This window comes from Euprymna scolopes, chromosome 41, assembly GCF_053919585.1.
Source record: "Euprymna scolopes isolate OS-2025 chromosome 41, ASM5391958v1, whole genome shotgun sequence".
Lineage (NCBI taxonomy): Eukaryota > Metazoa > Mollusca > Cephalopoda > Sepiida > Sepiolidae > Euprymna > Euprymna scolopes.
The window spans coordinates 4,925,818-4,948,329 of NC_136522.1; the positions used below are offsets into that span (position 1 = coordinate 4,925,818).

The window sequence follows — 22,512 nt, forward strand, 5'->3', positions numbered from 1 at the left end:
ATGGAACAGAGGTTGAAGCCTAGCTGACAGTTCGGGACTTGTTAGGTTGGCCATTCTTTTTCGGACCCTGTGAGAGACTAGTGGTAAAGATGCACCATCTCAGATGTGGCAACAATACTGCAAAACAATTTATAAGGTTAACTAATTTGCATAGTGGTGGCCATAGCCAGTTAGCCAGAGCTACCATCACTTCCCTGCTGCTTCTACTGATGATGATGGTGGTGGTGGTGATGATGGTGATTGATGATGATAGTGATGGTGGTGATGATGATGATGATGATAGTGATTATGATAGGGTTGATGGTAATTGATGATGATAGTGATGATGATGATGATAGTGATGATGATTATGCTGATGATAGTGATGATGATGGCTTTTTAGTGGTTTTGGGAATGATGGTGATTTTTTTAGTATAAGCAATAGAAACAAACACTTGCATACTAACTAAAAAAAAAGTAACATGGTTGACCATAGTCACGAATGAACCTAAGTGTCCCTTTTCATTATCTACTACACAGGGATGTAAGGGAGAGCACCACTTCTTTGCCAGGATTACTCCACTTATCCTTGATTCTTGCTTTATAATTCTGAGTGTTTAGCAAGTGGGAATCCAAGTTGCATTTTTATAAACCTCCTGGGTTCATCAATGAACCCTTTTACCATTATATCACATCGGACCAATTAATTGCGTTGGAAAAAAAAAATTGAAAAATATTTTACTCATAAATCTTTATGCAAAACAAAGAAATCCGAATTGTAACAAAATTTTTAAAAAATCCTTTTTCTGTTTTCAGTTGGTTGGATCCGCACCACAATTTCCCCATGGCATAGTTGATCCTCTCAAAGAGATTTCCGAAGTAAGTAAGGCATTCACACACACACACACACACACACAAACACAACACACACAACACACACACACACACACACAACACACACACACACACAACATACACACACACACAACACACAAACACACAAACACAATACACAACACACACAACACACACAACACACACACACAACACACACACAATACACACACACACACACACAACACACACACACAACACACCAACACACACACCAACACACACACACACACACAACACACACACACAACACACAAACGCATACAACACACACAACACACACACACAACATACACAACACACACACACAATAAACACAACACACACACACACACACAACACACACACAAACACACAACACACATACACAACACAACACACACACACAACACACACAACGCACACAACGCACACACAACACATACACAACACACACACAACACACACAAACACAACACACACACACACACAGATATATTTTTACTATTGAAATAAAAGTTTTCCAATTTTGTATTCAAATATTAATTTTAACAACACAAATATCTTTACGATAGCTCGATAGTGCAACACTAGAGCTATAAAACTTTTTTGATATACCACTTCACCAGGAACAAACACATTTTTATGCTCATTTCAAAAAAATGTTTCAGCTTCATTGACAATACATGCATTCAATTGTTTCAGCCTAATATTTTTTACTAATAATGTTATAATAATATATTATTTATATTATAATAATATATTATTTCTATTATAATAGTATATTATTTATATTATAACTAGTGGAGTTGCCCGACGTTGTCCGGGTGTTTAGGTGGTGTAGTAAGGACCCCTGGGGGGGAGGGCGTCAAAACAACAGTAGTGGGGGGTCCTGGGTGTATGTAGATGGTGTAGAAAGGAACTCGGGGGGGAGGGGATGTAAAAAAAAAAAAGTGGTAGTAAGCAGGCAGGCTCAAACCCGTAATGCGAAGGAGGAAAAACGGTAAAAAAAATGTGATATATCAGCCGATATCTCCACTGGCCGACCGGAAGTTCGTGTTAGGGTTAGGGGTTTTAATAAATTTTTATTAAATAGTTAAAAAAAAAAATTAAAAAAAGAAACATGAAATTAAGCATAGTCAATTGAAAAGAAGACGATGATGACTTGCTAAAATGTCAGCGAACAAAGCGACCCCTCCTTGTAGAAAACTGCTCAGTTGAGGGTGAAGGAATGAATGTTTTTTTCAATATTTGTTGTTTGAAGAACGGAACTTTAAAATGATACCGATTTCATTGTCCGGGTGATTGGAGGTGTGTGTGGAGGAAAAAAAAAGAAAAAAAAATGTTAGTAGGCAGGTTCGAACCGGTGACGCGAAGGCAGAAAACCTAAGGTCTTAACCGCTGCACTACGGCGACAAAGGAAGTGAAAGACGTTTAAATTTAGCAATTAAAAATGTTAAGGTGCGTAAATTTAATGAGGTCAAACATCAACCATAGAAGGAAATGACGCACTTAACTTTGGCTTCAAGCCAGTTCAGCTTTAAGATGTTGGGAAAGCAGCTCCTGATAAGTTGATGAAAATAAATGTAGATGCAACCTCCTTTCGTAAATCAGAGATATTACAATCTAAGGAGTATATAAAAAGTTATAAGAAAGCGTACCCCCACTCTTCCCGAGAGCGACCCCACTTCCCACCCCAAAAAATGCGTTTGCTGGACATACCAAAAAATTGCACACGCACACGCACACACACACACACACACACACACACACACACACACACACACACACACGTTTTTGCTTTTATATCATAGATAATGTATTATTTAATATTTTTATGGATTTGATAAGTTTGGTGTAACTCTTATTAGTTTTGTTTTCATGCATAGTTTATGCAGAAATTGATGAGAAATAAAAATGTAATCAATACAATATTAATTAATTCATGAAGATTACAAAAAAGGAATTATAATAAAGAAAATTTCTTAACCCAAGGATTTTCAAAGATAAGTCTCCTGTGTAACACTGGAGTGATATACATATATTTCATGATACATCACTTCTCCATACTTTTATGCTCATTTCAAAAAAGTGTGTCAGTTTTATTAATAATGTACACATACAATTGTTTCAGCCTATTACTAATATTTTTATGTATTTGATGAGGTAGATGTGACTTCTTATTTTTATGTTTTATGCATATTTTACATTGAAATAAAAATTGAATGAATCACAATGTTTATTAATATATCAAAAATATATTTTTTCATTTATTTATATAAATTTAAAGTTTAACGGTTTAAAGACCAAACAAGTTCAGAATTTTTTTTGCAATAAACAAACATAAAGCAACATTGTGCCTTGCTAGTACCAGGTGGGTGACCATTTGGGAATTCTAGGCGTTGCATGTGCTTTCTGCTTATCTCTGCATTGTTTCCAGTCATCCTGAACCTTCACTTGCCACTGGTTTTCAACGATGTCGACTCAGGAGAGATGTGGTTGGAGATTGCGCAACTCTTGCCACAAAAATTTTACGCGCAGGCACCCTTACCGTGGGTATCCATAGTCTGTCAAGACTGAAGGAAGCCTTTTATTTATATACTAGCAAGGGGTACCTGGCGTTGCCCGGGTGTTTGTAGATGTGTGTACAAAAAAAAAATGAAGACTTGACGCGTATAGTAAAATGTGAAAAAAAAAACAGGTGCCCGTTTTTTACAAGTTAAAAAAAAAACGAAGCTTTGATGCGTATAGTAAAATGTTAAAAAAAAAACGAAGCCTTGACGCGCAGTTGGAAAATAATAAAGTGTGAAAAAAAAACAGGTGCGCGTTTTTGACAAGTTATTGACGTGACGGTGATAGCTATTCAGCAGTTAGCATTTTGTGCGGGACAGTTTTTAAATAAATAAATAAATCGGTTTGTTTGTTTTAAACTAAGTTCGGGGAAAACCAGCTCCCTGTTTATTAGGGGGAGTGTCTCATCTCAAAATGAAAGCTACCGTCTGATATGACGAAGTCGACATTGACCAAACGTTACTTAGCTCTCTAGAGACCACTGTAATTAGAGTTTTTATACCGAAAACCGAATGTAATGCGGGCCGATCGGGAAATGTTGAATAATTAACGTTTGAAAGTCAATAAAATTAAATAGACAGGCGAGCTCGATGGTTAAGTGTGAGATATTACAATTTATAGATGATATAAAAAGTTTTAAGAAGTTGTGAACCGAGTGAGCACTTCTCTGAAAGAAGCCTTTTGTGGACATCGAGGAAAAGCGTACATACATACTTACATACATTTTCGCTTTATATATATATATATATATATATATATATATATATATATATATATATATATATATTAAGTAATGTGATTGATAATTTAAAATTTAAAAAAATCAAATTATAATTAAATTAAAAATCCGTTTCATAAGAAGGAACAACAACAAAATCAATTATCTGTATGATCGTTTCGGAAAACAGTGCTTTTTATTGTGGTAGACATCCAGTTACGAACAATAATTATTACATATAGTTTTTTAATAAGCAAGGTCTCCTCGTCAGCAAATTTTGAGGAGTTTTTATTAAATTTAAAAGACACCATAAATAAACCTAGCATTAAAAGTAAGGCAGATGTATCTTTTAATTTTTCGCCTTTTGAAATCAGGAACTATGGTTAAAATACTCATATATATGTTTGCTATAGTTTTTCACCTCTTTGAATGATGAATTTTAAAAGGGGGGACGTCCATGTAACAAATTATTTCCGTTAGCGTAGTTTTGATTTAAAGCGGATTTTTAATTTAATTATAATTTGATTTTTTTAAATTTTAAATTATCAATCACATTACTTAATATTGAATTAGCTCTAGGATATTTACATATCGAGCTTATTATATATCTAAATTACAACGAGCACTTTCTCTTTCCTGTATTTTAATTAAACTGGTAATTTCACTGTTACATTAAAATACACTCAGATCTTTAGACTATTGCTCTAATCTCCTTTGAATATATATATATATATATATATATATATATATATATATATATATATATATATATATATATATTGCTGTAATAACTTGCACATTGGAATGAAATGTATGGATAAACTTTATAATTCTTTCTTTTGCCATTTCCTTATTATTCGCAACAATATCGGTTCTTATTTCCTTTCAGCTAGGAGTAAAATATAACATTCCAGTCCATTGTGATTGTTGTCTTGGAGGTTTTCTTGTACCATTCCTTGACCAGGCAGGTTACCCTATTGATCCTGTTGACTTTCGACTTCCTGGAGTTACTAGTATTTCTGCTGACACGCATAAGGTAAGATTCCAATAATTTTTGCCACAAAAAAAAAAAAAAAAAATATTTTAAAGTAGAACCTGAATTCTTTTCTCTGTTAAATTTCATTAAAAAAACATTGGTGGCCAAATAATTGCTGTAAGACTGATTTGAATAATAAAGTTTTGATGGAGAAATTCAAATTTATAAGTTTAAACTAGGCTTATAGTCAAGTAAACTCTCCCTATGTTTTGTGCAAAATTGTGTCGACTCAGAATGGTCCCTTATGTTTGTTTTATTATTCAGTATTTGTATTTTGAAAAATTTATTGAAATTAAAGAAAGCAAATGGTTGAAAATTATACACATAAAAAAAAAATGTTTTTTTATAATCAAATGTTTATGAAATGAAATACTTAAGAAATAAAAATCTTTATTTTAAATTTTATGATAAAAATGTTTATGAAATGGAGTATTTTAAGAAATAAAAATCTTTATTTTAAATTTTATAATAAAAACTAGCAGGGCTACCCGGCGTTGCTCGGGACCGTATAAACAATGAAAAAACAAAGGCAGATATTGAACATATGTTTTATTCTTAGGGGAGAGGAATCTTTCATCTCAAGTTTTAGCGTTACAAACAAACATTTGTCTTTTATATATATAGATAATGACAGGTTTTTTGGGGGTCCCCTCGAAGATAACAGATCAGTTGACCAACTTCTAGTGGTCCGTTTGACGTGAAATTTCGATATTTGTCATCCGGGTGATGGGGCTTCGATATGATACCAAATTTGTCAAGTTTGGTTCCGTCTTTCAAAAGTTTTAGCGTTACAAACAAACATACATACATACACACAGACGTTTGGCTTTTATATATATAGATGTTTATGAAATGGAGTATTTTAAGAAATAAAAATCTTTATTTTAAATTTTAGAATAAAATGTTTATGAAATGGAGTATTTTAAGAAATAAAAATCTTTATTTTAAATTTTATAATAAAAATGTTTATGAAGTTATAAAAATAACAAAATTAGCTTTTATTTGCATTTTTATAATAAAAAGATTGTTGCAATGATACAGAGGTTGGAGCTTGACTGACAGTGTGGGACTGCAAAACTATTCATCCAAGCTAGCAGGGACGCCCGGCGTAGCCTGGTCGTAAAGTATACTTAAATATGATATTTTAATTCTTGTAGATTTCATATATATCATTATAGAGTTAATGTTCTATCGATTTTTATATGTTATAAAGTTGCGATTTCAAAAATAAAATAAATATATCCATATGACTTGGGTGCATTAGCTTGAATCGAAACCGAAATAAAAACTTATGAAAAAAAAAATATATATTTGAAAATAATTTCTGACGAGGACGCTTCACAGAACGTCTGAAACGCGCTTAAAAACGATTTCAATGACTTAAAAACATTATTATAATGATCCAAACATAATTCTCAATGAAAAACCAAGACAAGGAATAATAAAATAATGTTAAAAAATACACATTGTTGGTGACTACTCCCTTATTTAAATATACATCTTTCTTTCGTTGGAATTTCTTAACCCATTTTATTTAAATATATATATATATATATATATATATATATATATATATACTCGGGTTTTTTTATTCAAAAGTAATGGACTAATGAATTCAACGAGGTTGTTAGATAGTGCTCAATAAAAAGAGCTGATAATACTTGTTTATTGTTATATAAACATGGTCACATCCTGCTGCTACAAATAGCCACTTGTTTCAATCAAACAACAGATATCATCAGGCAGCGACTTGACTATTCAAAAGTTCAATGAATAATCTAATAAGGTTAATAATAAGGTTATTCATTGAACTTTTGTATAGTCAAGTCGCTGCCTGATGATATCTGTTGTTTGATTGAAACAAGTGGCTATTTGTAGCAGCAGGATGTGACCATGTTTATATAACAATAAACAAGTATATATATATATATATATATATATATATATAACTTGAGTATAAAAATTGTCCCCATGCAAGTGAAAATGAGTTAAAATAAAAGCATGAAATAAATAGATCAGCGGCATGCCCTTATTTATCATCCCGCAGACCAACCCCCTACCCCTTATTCCAAATGAAATACTTCTGTATCCCTCTCCCTAATCTAAGATAAGATTCTATTTTTGTAGGTGATATAAGAGAATGATTTTGTATCTTGAGTTGAGTTAGAGGGAAACATGTATGCACATATGTAGCCATCAATATTTGTATAAATAAATTTTATATATATACATGTATATATATGACTAGAGTTCCTTCAGCCATAATCGAAATCGAAACCAAAACTTATAAAGAACTTCTGGTAAAATTATTTCTTACAAGAAATGGAACGTCATAACAATTAAACGACGGTCACTCAGAAGTAAAAAAGATGTAAGCGTGACACACAAAATAACATATGCTATCGTATTAATATATGGACTAGTGGAACCTGTGGAAAGTCCACAGGAGACTCATTAATATATAGATACTGATTGAAAGATTTACAGCAAGATTCATTTTCACAAAAGTCTGGAATGGTATAAAATAAGGAATTAATCCATGTAAAACTTGAAAAGGTTAAATTATTTTATTCTAATGTTGTTAGACCTGAATGATTGTGTTCTTATGTCAAATTATGGCCCACAGATGTTGGAAGGTGTGACCTTTTGTAAGCTTTCCAAAAATAATCTTTAACGCTGCAAGCAGTTTGTCATTAACTCTATAGATCATTTTCAATGTCTGCTTTATGTGGGTCGCATTGGAATTGGTAAAGATTGTCGTGGATAACACAGACTGACGTGAATTGATGTAAAACAAAAAATGTACAATTAATAATTATTTTATTATTTTAATAAAAATATCAATGCAAAGGTGTAGATAACTCTTTTAATTCAATGATATTGAAACCTATTAACATTTTTAATCAAAAAGATATAAAAAAAAAAACAAATTAAATTGAAATGTCTGAAATTTTATTTCATCTTTTAATAATAAAAAGAAAAAGACATTTTTTTCTGTAAATATATATATAAAAAAAAATCAAAACTTTATTTTCAGTATGGTCAAGCTCCAAAAGGCTCCGCTGTTCTGATGTACAAAACGCCTGACTATCGTAAATATCAATGGTTTAGCATTACAAACTGGCCCGGAGGAATTTATGCCACGCCAACATTTGCAGGTAGTCAACTTTTAAATTTTAATTTTATTCAAAAATTAAAAATTTAATTTTTAATTGTTTTCATTATTTTATTTATTTATTTATTTATTCTTTGTTGCATGACAAGGAAAGCACAATTGTTATTTTCAAGTGGAAGAAATTTTTTATGGAATGAAAAATGGAGATAACAGTACAGCTAAAAACATTTTTATTAACTTTTAACATTGGTATATTTGACGATGACACTACTATAATAGGTACTGGGCTTCTTGCCTTTAACAATTGTAAGAAACCTTCTCAACCAACGTTTGGAGTGAATAAGAGTTTAAAAACAATAACAAATACGTCTTTTACACTAACCCTAACCGAAACCGAAACTTCACTGACTGGAAACAATGTTCATATTTCTATAGAAGATGAAAAGCTTTTGTTGAAATTGATTACATTATATAATATTTTATTGTTATTTTTAATTTATTTGATTATAAATAAGTATTTTTTATATTTTATATTATTATATAATATTTTATTATTATTTTTAATTTATTTGATTATAAATAATTATTTTTTATTTTATATTATTATATAATATTTTATTGTTATTTTTAATTTATTTGATTATAAATAATTATTTTTTATATTTTATATTATTATATAATATTTTATTGTTATTTTTAATTTATTTGATTATAAATAATTATTTTTTATATTTTATATTATTATATAATATTTTATTGTTATTTTTAATTTATTTGATTATAAATAATTATTTTTTATATTTTATATTATTATATAATATTTTATTGTTATTTTTAATTTATTTGATTATAAATAATTATTTTTTATATTTTATATTATTATATAATATTTTATTATTTTTAATTTATTTGATTATAAATAATTATTTTTTATATTTTATATTATTATATAATATTTTATTGTTATTTTTAATTTATTTGATTATAAATAATTATTTTTTATATTTTATATTATTATATAATATTTTATTGTTATTTTTAATTTATTTGATTATAATTAATTATTTTTTATATTTTATATTATTATATAATATTTTATTGTTATTTTTAATTTATTTGATTATAAATAATTATTTGTTATATTTTATATTATTATATAATATTTTATTGTTATTTTTAATTTATTTGATTATAAATAATTATTTTTTATATTTTATATTATATAATATTTTATTGTTATTTTTAATTTATTTGATTATAAATAATTATTTTTTATATTTTATATTATTATATAATATTTTATTATTATGTTTTAATTTATTTGATTATAAATAATTATTTTTATATTATATTATTATATAATATTTTTTTGTTATTTTTAATTTATTTGATTATAAATAATTATTTTTTATATTTTATATTATTATATAATATTTTATTGTTATTTTTAATTTATTTGATTATAAATAATTATTTTTTATATTTTATATTATATAATATTTTATTGTTATTTTTAATTTATTTGATTATAAATAATTATTTTTTATATTTTATATTATTATATAATATTTTATTATTATGTTTTAACTTATTTGATTATAAATAATTATTTTTTATATTTTATATTATTATATAATATTTTATTATTATGTTTTAATTTATTTGATTATAAATAATTATTTTTTATATTTTATATTATTATATAATATTTTATTGTTATTTTTAATTTATTTGATTATAAATAATTATTTTTTATTTTATATTATTATATAATATTTTATTGTTATTTTTAATTTATTTGATTATAAATAATTATTTTTTATATTTTATATTATTATATAATATTTTATTGTTATTTTTAATTTATTTGATTATAAATAAGTATGTTTTTTTTATTTTATATTATTATATAATATTTTATTGTTATTTTTAATTTATTTGATTATAAATAATTATTTTTTATATTTTATATTATATAATATTTTGTTATTTTTAATTTATTTGATTATAAATAAGTATGTTTTTTTTATTTTATATTATTATATAATATTTTATTATTATGTTTTAATTTATTTGATTATAAATAATTATTTTTTATTTTATATTATATAATATTTTATTGTTATTTTTAATTTATTTGATTATAAATAATTATTTTTTATTTTATATTATTATATAATATTTTATTGTTATTTTTAATTTATTTGATTATAAATAATTATTTTTTATTTTATATTATTATATAATATTTTATTGTTATTTTTAATTTATTTGATTATAAATAAGTATGTTTTTTTTATTTTATATTATTATATAATATTTTATTGTTATTTTTAATTTATTTGATTATAAATAATTATTTTTTATATTTTATATTATATAATATTTTATTGTTATTTTTAATTTATTTGATTATAAATAATTATTTGTTTATATTTTATATTATATAATATTTTATTGTTATTTTTAATTTATTTGATTATAAATAATTATTTGTTTATATTTTATATTATTATATAATATGTTAGGTATTATTAGATTATTATAATATTTAATTATATTAATAAATATTTTTATTATATTTTATATTTGCTATTTATTATATTCGGATAACCATATTATTATTTCTGTAAGAAATCATAATTTCTTCATTTTAAGAGGAAAATATGTCCTCATATAACAGTCTTATACAGACTGAAACTTCACTGACTGTAAACAACGTTTATAGAAGATGAAAACCTTTTGTTGAAATCGATTTTTTAAATTCGTTTAAAATGTCACAGTTGAAAGAAAATCACTGTTTATAGAATTAATCCTCTATCGATTATTATATATTACGACAAATTATTTGCTCGGTGAACTAATTCGCAAAAAAGATTAAAAAATAATGATGATGATGATGATGATGATGATGTCATTCATCAAATTCCGTCTGTGTTTGTTTACAATATCATGTCAGCTGATATTTGGACCTGACGATGAATGCCCTGGAAAAGTCACTTCTGATTAATGTTTAGTTTTAAAATATGTAAACGAAAAAATGATTTGCAGTGATTTTAAATGGTACCTCTTGTTTTATCGCAAATTTAACTCATTAATAAGAAAAAATTAAAATAAAATGGTGACGTACACCTGGGCTTAAACGGGGGATCATTCGATCTGTAGTCGAATGTTCTACCACTGTGCTGTATTTACAGATGACAATAAATATGTTGTTCTTTTTTTTTTTTTAAGAAGAGATGATTTGCTGAAATTTTATTATCTCCCTTGTAAAATATTTCCTCTGTAAAAATTGTTTATTTATTTTTTTTTAATCTATAAGAGAGAAAACTATTTTTAAGATTGGATTTTTTCGGTTTTTGATATTTATCAAATGAATTTCTGTACAAAACAAAAAACATTGCCAGACATGTAAATTAGCTTTGTATAAAATTTGTAAAAGATAGGCTCAGGCGTTTTGGAACCTATGAGGAGGAAACACACACACACACACACACACACAGTGATTTTTATATATGTTCTTCTTCAAAACTTTTCTAAATTGTTACGAAATAATAGGCGTTTTAAACAAATACGTTGAATTCATTTAGTGCTTTTTTTTGTACAATTAATTTTTTTATGCTGTGCTTAAAAGTTGGATATGGAGCAAATAACTGAACTCACAAAAACCATGCAGTTGGCCATACAAACGCAACAAACGCAAATGGAATATTTACAAGAACAACAATTAAAACAAAGTGAATTATTACAAACTATATTAATGAGGAAAGTAGAAAAAAAAAAAAAAAGATTGTCAGTTTACACCTGAAGGAATTGCAAACTTTCTATCAGAATTTTTTTCTATGAACCAACAAATGGTCTGACTTTCCCAGCATATTTTAGAAGATATAAGAATATCTGATGAGAAAAAAAAAAAATTATTCTGCTGTTACAAAAACTTGGTACTCAGGAAAATACTAAGTATACAAATTTCATTCTCCCAAAGAAACCTGAATATTGCTTGATCAATCATCACCAAACTTGATCAAAATATTTGTCAACGTTAACATCACGGAAAAGGTGAAAGTCACGCAAATAATTTTAGTTGTCTTCATTGAAGAGACTTAACGTAGATTAACACCTTTTAATAGTTGCACATTATTCACATTTGGGACCAAGTAGGAATCAGGGCACAGGTCGATAAAAGATAGGAATTTGGTTTTGGAACTTAGAACTGTCGTTTCTGAATTTTTGAGATGAGGGTTGGTTATTTGTATTATTTAGATTCAGCGGACTACTATTCTCATCTTGAATGTGATTTTCACAAACGTTTGGTCGATGTAACCTCCTACTTTCTCTATGTGTATCTTGTCGAACTCGAGAATGTTTCTGTCGAACTCGGGAATTTGGATGCAATTTCGAACAGAACTCTTTATTTACTTCATGGGGGTAGCATGTTCTTGTTCTTTCAACCTTGCAAATTTCTTAAACATTCCTTCTTACTCTATTAGCCAGGTGCAGAGGTACAATACCAGGGACTCACCTTGTTAATTATTAAAATTAAAAGCAGGAAATATCAATTTGATTAAATATTAAAATCGTTTGTAAATAATTTTTGGAAAAAAATATGAGGTCCTTATCCATGAAATTCTTTATTTGGCCAATCAACTCTGGTGTTCTGACTTTCTTTATTCCTCCCACACCTCTCATCATCCCTTGCAGACTCCATGCTTTCCTTGAATCTCTTATGCCACTCAAAAACTGTTGCCCGATTCAGGCAAGATGGTCCAAAAGCAGTCTGAAGCACTCCATACATTTGTGTGGCATTTTTTTCCAAGTTTAAAACAAAATTTTATTGTATATCGTTCTTCTAAAGTGTCCTCACATCCAGATTGCATTTTTGAAATTCACCACCTTTGAGAATCAGGCTTTAGTAGTGTGTATTCCAATTCCTGCTGTAGCTGTTCATTTGAATCTGAAATCATAAAAATTGGTTTGTCATCTCATAAGATGTATAGCAATAACATACTGAATTTTCAAGAGTTTACGACTATTTTAAATTCCTGTACAAAAAAAGTTTATTGGAAGCGCCTCATATATCTGAACAAAAACCATATGTTTATATCGAAACAGAATTAAGTATCTACTTGAATTAAATAAGCTATTAACATCAAAGAAACGGTGAAAAAGCTGGCTCTACTTTATATTTCTAATATATAAAGTAAAGTCAGTCATTTTATCATCAATTGTTTTCTTCCTATAAAATGAATATTTAATTCTGGTTTATTAGATTTTCTTCTAGGTTGCTGCGGCATATTGATAAGAAGAATAAAATCTAAATCTGTTAAATTCTTTTCAGTAAATTTTTATTACAGTTGGAATTATTTTCAAATGGCTGCCATCTTTTTTAAAAAAGGGATGCAACTCTGTATATAGAGTTATTTCCCTTGGATTGTATTATTTGGGAATCTTTCTGTTAAATTAGGAAATCTGTACGCAATTTCAAACAGAACCCTTTATTTAATCAACGTGGGATGGCATGCTTTCGTTCTGTCGGCCATGACTGGGTAGGATAATAGAATGAATCGGATAACGTTTCACTGAGATTTTCTTTCTTTCTTTTTTTTTTAGGCAGCAGAGCGGGATCTGAAATTGCTGCGTGTTGGGCCACGATGTTGTACGTTGGAATTGATGGCTATGTGGAATCGGCACGGAAGATTATTTCTACTGCAAGAGCCTTTACAAAAATGTGATTCATTTTTTTTTCCTTTTTATTTCTCTTGCATATAATTGGTAGATGAAATTGCTTATTAAATTAAAAGAAATTTGATCTCCGACAATCAAGCACATCTTGCGTTGAACAATAAGCAAAGAAATCATAGGTAACTAATTTGTTAAGCTTTGTCAGCATCTAACCATCGAGCTGAGTGTTGCCGATTGTCGTAAAGAACCCACTTTTCATTGCAAGTAACAACCCAGTTGAGAAACGAGTCGTTCTTGTTGCTTAAAAGAAGAGATGAAACTTCATAACGGCGTTTCTTTTGGTTGTTGTTCAATTCGTGAGGCACCCGTTTATCAAGTGTTTTTGTCTTTCCAATCTCTCTCAAGTTGTTGGAAATCATTGTATACTTTACGTCTAATTCAGAAGCAAGTTCTTGAACGGTTGTGCGTGGATTGGCGTTGACTAGGGCTTTTAATTGATCGTTGTCAACATCCAATGGCTGACCATCTTCAAGATTCTTGTCGCCACCACAAAATTTCTTAAACCATCATTGTGCTGTGCATTCAGTAATGGTTCCTGGGCCAAACTCTTCATTGATATAACAAGCTGTTTCAGCAAATTGTGCGAATTTGCTTTTTTTTTTTTATCTTGTATTCAACGTTCTGAAAAGAATATATAATTGTTTTAAAACGATTGTAATTTAAACGATTAGATAGAACGAAAAACACTCTTTAAAATATAATATATAAAGTAAAGGTATTATAACAAAAACTTATTTGAAAATACATCATTTGAAATCCAAATTTAAAAATTCCACAAGAACTTTCTTCCCAACCTATATATATGGTATAATCACGTTGACACACCGGTTCCTGTCAGATCACCAAAGTTAAGCAACGATGAGCCTGGCCAGTACCAAATGGGTGACCATTTAGAAAGGCAAGGTGCTATATGTACCACGTGATGTAGAAATTTCCAAGTTGGTATCTGGAGTCGCGTTTAATTCACTGCGATAAATGCACCATCCAGTTTTTGTTAAGACATGTATCTAGGAGAAGGAAAACTAATGTAAAAACCTGAGGTCTACTGTATACTCTGTCTTGTGGCAGCCATTGCACCGGCAAAGATTAGCAGTGTCGTCTTGGATTGAATGAGGATTAACCAATATTGATGCCATTATTTATTTTGTCATTGAAATTGATAAAATTGTCTATTTTCAATCCAATCTATTGATTGCCGGCTTTAATTGGGGGCCCACTGTAGTGCACCAGGAGGAAGTTTCACATGGATCCTGGATTGACTTTGTCTATAATACTCTAGCCTGGGTGCCTGGCATTGCCTGGGTGTTTGGGGGTGTGGGCTGAGCAAAAAAAAAAAGGAGTGGTGGTAGATAGGCAGACTCAAACTCGTACCGCGAAGGAGGAAAAGAATGTGAACAAAAAAAAGTGACGTCTTTGCCGTTGCGTCTATCGCCAACCCGGAGGTGGTGAAGGTTTAAATTAAGGCTAGTCGAGCGAAATCCGGCAAAGATTAGCAGTGTCGTCTGGGATTGAATTAGGATTAACCAATATTGACGCCATTATTTTGTCATTGAAATTGATAAAATTGTCTATTTTCAATTCAATCTATTGACTGCCAGCTTTAATTGGGGGCCCACTGTAGTGCACCAGGAGGAAGTTTCACATGCCGCCTGGATTGACTTTGCCTATAATACTCTAGCCTGGATGCCCGGCGTTGCCAGGGTATTTGGAGGTGTGTGTTGAACAAAAAAAAAGTGGTAGTAGGCAGGCAGGCTCGAACCCGTACCGTGAAGGAGGAAAAGAACGTGAAAAAAAGAGGATAGTAAATTGAGTTTGGAAAAGACAAAATAAAAAAGAAAAAACAAAAATAATTAAGTTGGCACAGAAATGAAAGTTGCTTTTAAACTGGTTGTCGTGGTATTTATTTGCTTCCCTACAAAAGCAGATTAGCCAGGCCGTTTATAATGTGGGGGAAAACCAGCTCCCCCCAAAAAGGGGGAACCCTTGCAGTGTCCAAATGAATAGCAATTGTCTGATATGAAGGGTTCCCCCCCACCCCCCACATTGATCAAAGCTAATTGTTCAAGATGTCCCGGCCCAGAAGGCCAGGCGGACGTTTTTTTTTTTTTTTTGTTCAATTTTCACTATAAACGCTTAGTCATGTCACGTGACGTGACGTCACCATTCAGTAATGGCGATGTCTGTAAACAAACAATTCTTATCGATAAATTTGCGAGAATCATACAATGTCTGTATATCTAATCTTACACGTTATGAAAATGTTTCCACCGTGATTAACGGGTTAAAAATAGTAATTATACGAGAGTATAACGAAAAATGTCAAGAAAAACTGATAAGGGGGGAAAAAAAAAATTCAGCTTAAAAATATTCACCGATAAAAAAACGATCGTTATATTTAAGCTAAAAAATAAACAGCCATTTTCTTTTTTGTGTTATTACCACGTGACCTCCTACCTCTGTTAAACTGGAGGGGGGGGGGCAACGACGACCAAATTCTATTGAGAGGGAGGAAGTGGAGGCATGAGTTAATCAGCCACAGTGCCACTTTGAAGTAGGGTTAGGGTTAGGGGGCTACTATCGGGGACGTAAGTTACAGGGATTTGCTTGGATCAATCTCGCTTTATACGAAAAAGACAAAGAAACACTGGGGATGAGAGAATTTTTGTAAAAGTCGATCATTATGAAGCTAGAGACGATGTCCATCTGCAAATCAGAGATATTACGATCTACAGAGTCTAAGGAAACGTCTCTATAAATGTAACCGATGCAAGAAGGCCAACGAAAAAAGCCTTTCGCAGACGTATACAAATGTGTGCGCCCATTTTCCCTTTTATATAATAGAAGATAAAAAATAAATAATTTATTAATAGGATTTTATTCCACCATTTGATTCAATCTATAAATATAAAGGCGAAAATGTATGTATGTTTGTATGTGCGTTTGCTTTTTCTTTATGTCTACAAAAGGCTTTTTTCAGAGAAGCGGTCGGTCAGTTCACAACTTTTTAAAACTTTTTATATCACATATAAATCGTAATATCTCATAGTTAACAACGAAGCTCGCCTGTCTATTTAATTTGCTCGATTTCGGGAAGATAAATATTCAACATTTGTCGCTTGCCGCATGTGGGTTAGTCTTTTTCCTATTACATCTTGAGAAAATAAAAATCCCGTAGTCAAACTTGACCTCATTAACTCATTAAAACGGACACCTGCCAAATCCAAGTAATTAAATAAATTCAAACGTGTTTCTGTTAGCATCTCGCGGTGGGGCAATGGTTAACGTCGCACTTTTTTTTTGTTTTATTTTTCACACTTTAATTTACAACTTTGCCTCAACGGTTCGAGTTCGATCCTCATACTTACTTTTTTTTTTTTTACCCCCCCCCCCCGGAGTTTCCACACACACCTCCAAACACCTGGGCAACGCCGGGTACCCCTCGCTAGTGTTAAAAGAAAGCCTTGATCGTCAATGTGCTATACCCCCCTCCCTCCAAAAACAAAAATGAAACATTCCTCACAAAAAAAATTTTTTCTATTGTTTTTCAGCTTGCGATCCATAGACGGCTTAAAGGTTTTTGGTGATCCGAAATTATCCGTCGTTGCGTTTGGATCCGATCAGTTTGATATTTATCGTTTGTCGGACGCTCTTACTGAACGTGGTTGGATCCTGAATCCGCTTCAGTTCCCCTCGAGGTAATTTAAAATACCCCCCCCCTTCTATGTCTCTCTCTCTCTCTCTCTCTCTCTCTCTCTCTCTCTCTCTCTCTCTCTCTCTCTCTCTCTCTCAAAACGCTTTCCAGTTCATTGTTATTGTAAAGCTAATAATAAAAATAAAACACATTGGATAAGTAAAAATGAAGATGGCTGTCACCAGCAATTCCACAGAGCAAATAGCAGCCTTGACCTTGCGACCAAAACCTGTTAAATCTGTTTAATTTGTATTTTTATGAATTTATCTGGAAAGAGTGTCACAAATAAATTTGGCACAATCTTTTGCTGCATTTATTCTACAGAAATTATTTTTCATTTAAAAAAAAAAAAATTCACTTAAAAATAAAAGTTGTTTAAATTATTTACTTTTTTTATTTATAGAAATATTTACTATTAGTTAATTGGTGCAAAAATAATGTCGTTTTTTTTTGGCATGAAGTTGAATGTGAAAAATGACATTATTTTTGTATCGACCAAATATAACAGTTATTTTATATTTTTGTTATTTTATATTTTCATTTTTTTATATTTTCGTTATGTTATATTTTTGTTATTTTATATTTTCGTTATTTTATATTTTTGTTATTTTATATTTTCATTATTTTATATTTTCATTATTTTATATTTTCGTTATTTCATATTTTTGTTATTTTATATTTTCATTATTTTATATTTTCATTATTTTATATTTTCATTATTTCATATTTTCATTATTTTATATTTTAGTTATTTTATATTTTCATTATTTTATATTTTCGTTATTTTATATTTTCATTTTTTTATATTTTTGTTATTTTATATTTTCGTTATTTTATATTTTCATTATTTTATATTTTCATTATTTTATATTTTCATTATTTTATATTTTAGTTATTTTATATTTTTGTTATTTTATATTTTTGTTATTTTATATTTTTGTTATTTTATATTTTTGTTATTTTATATTTTCATTATTTTATATTTTCGTTATTTTATATTTTAGTTATTTTATATTTTTGTTATTTTATATTTTCATTATTTTATATTTTCGTTATTTCATATTTTTGTTATTTTATATTTTCATTATTTTATATTTTCTTATTTTATATTTTCGTTATTTTATATTTTCATTATTTTATATTTTAGTTATTTTACATTTTAGTTATTTTATATTTTAGTTATTTTATATTTTCATTATTTTATATTTTAGTTATTTTATATTTTAATTATTTTATATTTTTGTTATTTTATATTTTCATTATTTTATATTTTCATTATTTTATATTTTCATTATTTTATATTTTCATTATTTTATATTTTCATTATTTTATATTTTCATTATTTTATATTTTAGTTATTTTATATTTTCGTTATTTTATATTTTCATTATTTTATATTTTCATTATTTTATATTTTCATTATTTTATATTTCATTATTTTATATTTTCATTATTTTATATTTTCATTATTTTATATTTTCATTATTTTATATTTTCATTATTTTATATTTTAGTTATTTTATATTTCAGTTATTTTATATTTTCATTATTTTATATTTTAGTTATTTTATATTTTCATTATTTTATATTTTCATTATTTTATATTTTCATTATTTTATATTTTCATTATTTTATATTTTATTTTATATTTTCATTATTTTATATTTTCGTTATTTCATATTTTTGTTATTTTATATTTTCATTATTTTATATTTTCTTATTTTATATTTTCGTTATTTTATATTTTCATTATTTTATATTTTAGTTATTTTACATTTTAGTTATTTTATATTTTCGTTATTTTATATTATCATTATTTTATATTTTCGTTATTTTATATTTTAATTATTTTATATTTTAGTTATTTTATATTTTCATTATTTTATATTTTCATTATTTTATATTTTAGTTATTTTATATTTTCATTATTTTATATTTTAGTTATTTTATATTTTAGTTATTTTATATTTTCATTATTTTATATTTTCATTATTTTATATTTCATTATTTTATATTTCATTATTTTATATTTTCATTATTTTATATTTTCGTTATTTTATATTTTCGTTATTTTATATTTTCGTTATTTTATATTTTCATTATTTTATATTTTAGTTATTTTATATTTTCGTTTTTTTTATAGCATTCATATTTGTGTTGTCATGGCACATACTCAAGCTGGCGTCGTGGAGAGATTTGAGAAAGACGTGAATGAGTGTGTCAACGAAATCATGAAGAATCCAAGTGCACCGTGCAATGGCGCCGTAAGTATCCCTTGATTAGCATTCAACGATGCACTTCAAATAAAATTCATTTTTTGAAATTGATAACCCAATAAGCAGCAAAATCCCCTCCCTTCACTGTGTAGGTCCCTAGATGCTGGAAACCACCTCCACCCACTTTCTTGATTCCTCCCACACCTCTCATCATCCCTTGCAGACTTCCTGCTTTCCTTGAATCTCTTATGCCACTCAAAAACTGATACTTGATTCATGCAAGATGGTCCAAAAGCAGTCTGAAGCATTCCATACGTTTGTGTGGTATTTTTTCCAAGTTTAAAACAAAATTTTATTGCATATCGTTCTTCTAAAGTGTCCTCACATTCATTTAGTTGCTCGCGACTCCAAGATCATGAATATTGCATTTTTTTTTTTCTTTTTAATATTGCTTGGGTTATACTGAATCTAATTCATGTTGACACACCGGTTCCCGTTAGATCACTGAAGTTAAGCAACGTTAAGCCTGGTCAGTACTAAAACGGGTGACCAATTTGGGACTTCCAGGTGTTGTATGTGCTCTCCGCTTATCTCGGCATTGTTTCCAGTTGTCCTGGACATGTTCTTGCCACTAGACTCAAGCAGTAGCTTATGCAGAAGTGTGGTTGGAGATTGTGCAAGCTTTGCCTCTGAACGGAGGTATCAGAATTTTTTCTAATTGTATCTTATGTAGTTTCTGATTTTCCTTTATGCAATCTCTATATATAAAAGACAAAACGACCACACGTTTGTTTGTATGTCCAGCAAAGGCTTTTTCGCTGGGCTTCTCGAAGGGGGGGGGGGTTTACTATTTCTTAGAACTTTTTATATACTCCCTAGATTATAATATTTACGATTTGCGAACAGACATCATATCTACATTTATTTTGATGGACTTTTATAAAATTCACGCTATTCCTTCCTCTCGCGTGTTTATGTTTTTCGTATAAAAGCGAAACTAAATCGAAAGTGAAGTCAGCTTCTCGCCTTTTGTGCTGGGACGTCCAGAAGCAAATCAGCTTTGATCAATCCGGGGGAAACCCCTGATATCAGACAATTGCTATTCATTTGCACACTCCCTTTTCGTGTGGAAACAAATAAATAACTGAAACGACAGAAAGCTGAACTGGCCTGCAGCCAACGTTCATTTCTGCAAGTCAACTTTCGGCACTTGTACAGTTTAATCAACACATTAAAAAATGAAAATATCGAAAAAAAGGTTATATTGTACGTATCCGTTATGGACTGAAGATCTCCCCCGCAAAGATTTCATTTAATTTGATCATGTAGTTTGTTTTTTACGGCGGAAAAACACGTTTTTATGAGAGCACGTTGAAGTCAGCCATTATGGAATATGTTGAACACTCTATGGGGAGATAACTCAATTTAAAGCCCGACACTCCCTCCCCATCTTTAATACTAGCTCTTCTTCCTAAAAATCGAACCTTTTGCTCGGTATCATAACAAATTGTTTTTTCGCTGTAAAACAAAAAAAAAAAAACTACTTGATGAAATTAAGTGAAATTTTTTTTGGAGAACTTCGTTCCATAACGGATACATACAAAAAGAAAAAAAAAAAAAAAACAGAAAAATCTTTATAATGTATGTAACCATAACGGAACGAAAATGCCACATTCCAAAAATTACGTAAATTGATCGAATAGTTGGTTTCTTATAAAGAAAATAATTTTAAATTATTAATGAGAAATCATATGCATAACAAGGCTGATCTGTCAAGATTGAATTATTGTGGAGTTATCTGCCCCTTTTTTTTTTTTAAGATGGCGATGCAAGACGGTCCCTTTTTGCTTACTCATAAAATTAGATTTTCTTAGTTAAAAAAAGACTTCATCGTGTAACAGGCACGTACAGCAAGATTGTTTTTTTTTCGATCGTTTACTGGAAGAAGTTTACTTTACTCCAAATGATTTTTGATTTTGTTATAAGTTTGGAAACATGCAGGATTTCTTTGAAATTATTTTTTCTCTTTTGCAGGGTGCACTATATGGTATGTCGCAACAAATTCCGGACCGCTCTGTCGTCGAAGAAGTCACAGAAATTTATCTGAATGCGAGCTATAATACGAACGCGCAATAACAAATATTTTGTTCACATCACGACTTGTCCATTCGGAACAAAAAAAGAAGAATGTTGTTTATCGATCATTAAAAACAGTGAAATAAATATAAGTATTAAAATTATCAAATTATAATTAGATTTTGTGTTTATTTAAAAAAAAAAAAACAATTAAATAAATTTTCAAACATTTTAAACTGTTTTTTTTTTGTTTTTTAAATTAATTTATTAATTTTTATTTTATCATTTATCTACTGAGTATGGCGTCCATAGGATCGATGATGTCTCCGTTCAGTCACAAGAGACAAAGGATACCCCCTGGAAGGGCAGCTGCACGTGTAATTGTGAGGCAAGGGTTTTGCAATCCCCATCACACCTCTTCTGAATCGGCACTGTTTGAGTCCAGTGGCAAGGAGAAGTCCAGGACGACTGGAAACAATGCCGAGATAAGCGGAG

The 22,512-nt window shown here is 28.9% G+C and overlaps 1 protein-coding gene across 1 annotated transcript in view; it reads left to right on the forward strand.

Annotated features, from left to right (window-relative positions):
* The window catches only part of LOC145266315 (sphingosine-1-phosphate lyase 1-like), an 81,250-nt gene extending 58,997 nt beyond the window's left edge, over window positions 1-22,253 (forward strand). The window contains exons 9-15 of the mRNA XM_080121874.1: window positions 796-858; window positions 5,031-5,177; window positions 8,215-8,335; window positions 13,903-14,020; window positions 17,583-17,729; window positions 19,869-19,989; window positions 21,976-22,253. Of these exons, the coding sequence (XP_079978000.1) occupies window positions 796-858; window positions 5,031-5,177; window positions 8,215-8,335; window positions 13,903-14,020; window positions 17,583-17,729; window positions 19,869-19,989; window positions 21,976-22,077 (819 nt within the window). The 3' untranslated portion in view covers window positions 22,078-22,253. The remainder of the gene's footprint in view (window positions 1-795; window positions 859-5,030; window positions 5,178-8,214; window positions 8,336-13,902; window positions 14,021-17,582; window positions 17,730-19,868; window positions 19,990-21,975) is intronic.
* Window positions 22,254-22,512: the final 259 nt, after the last annotated feature.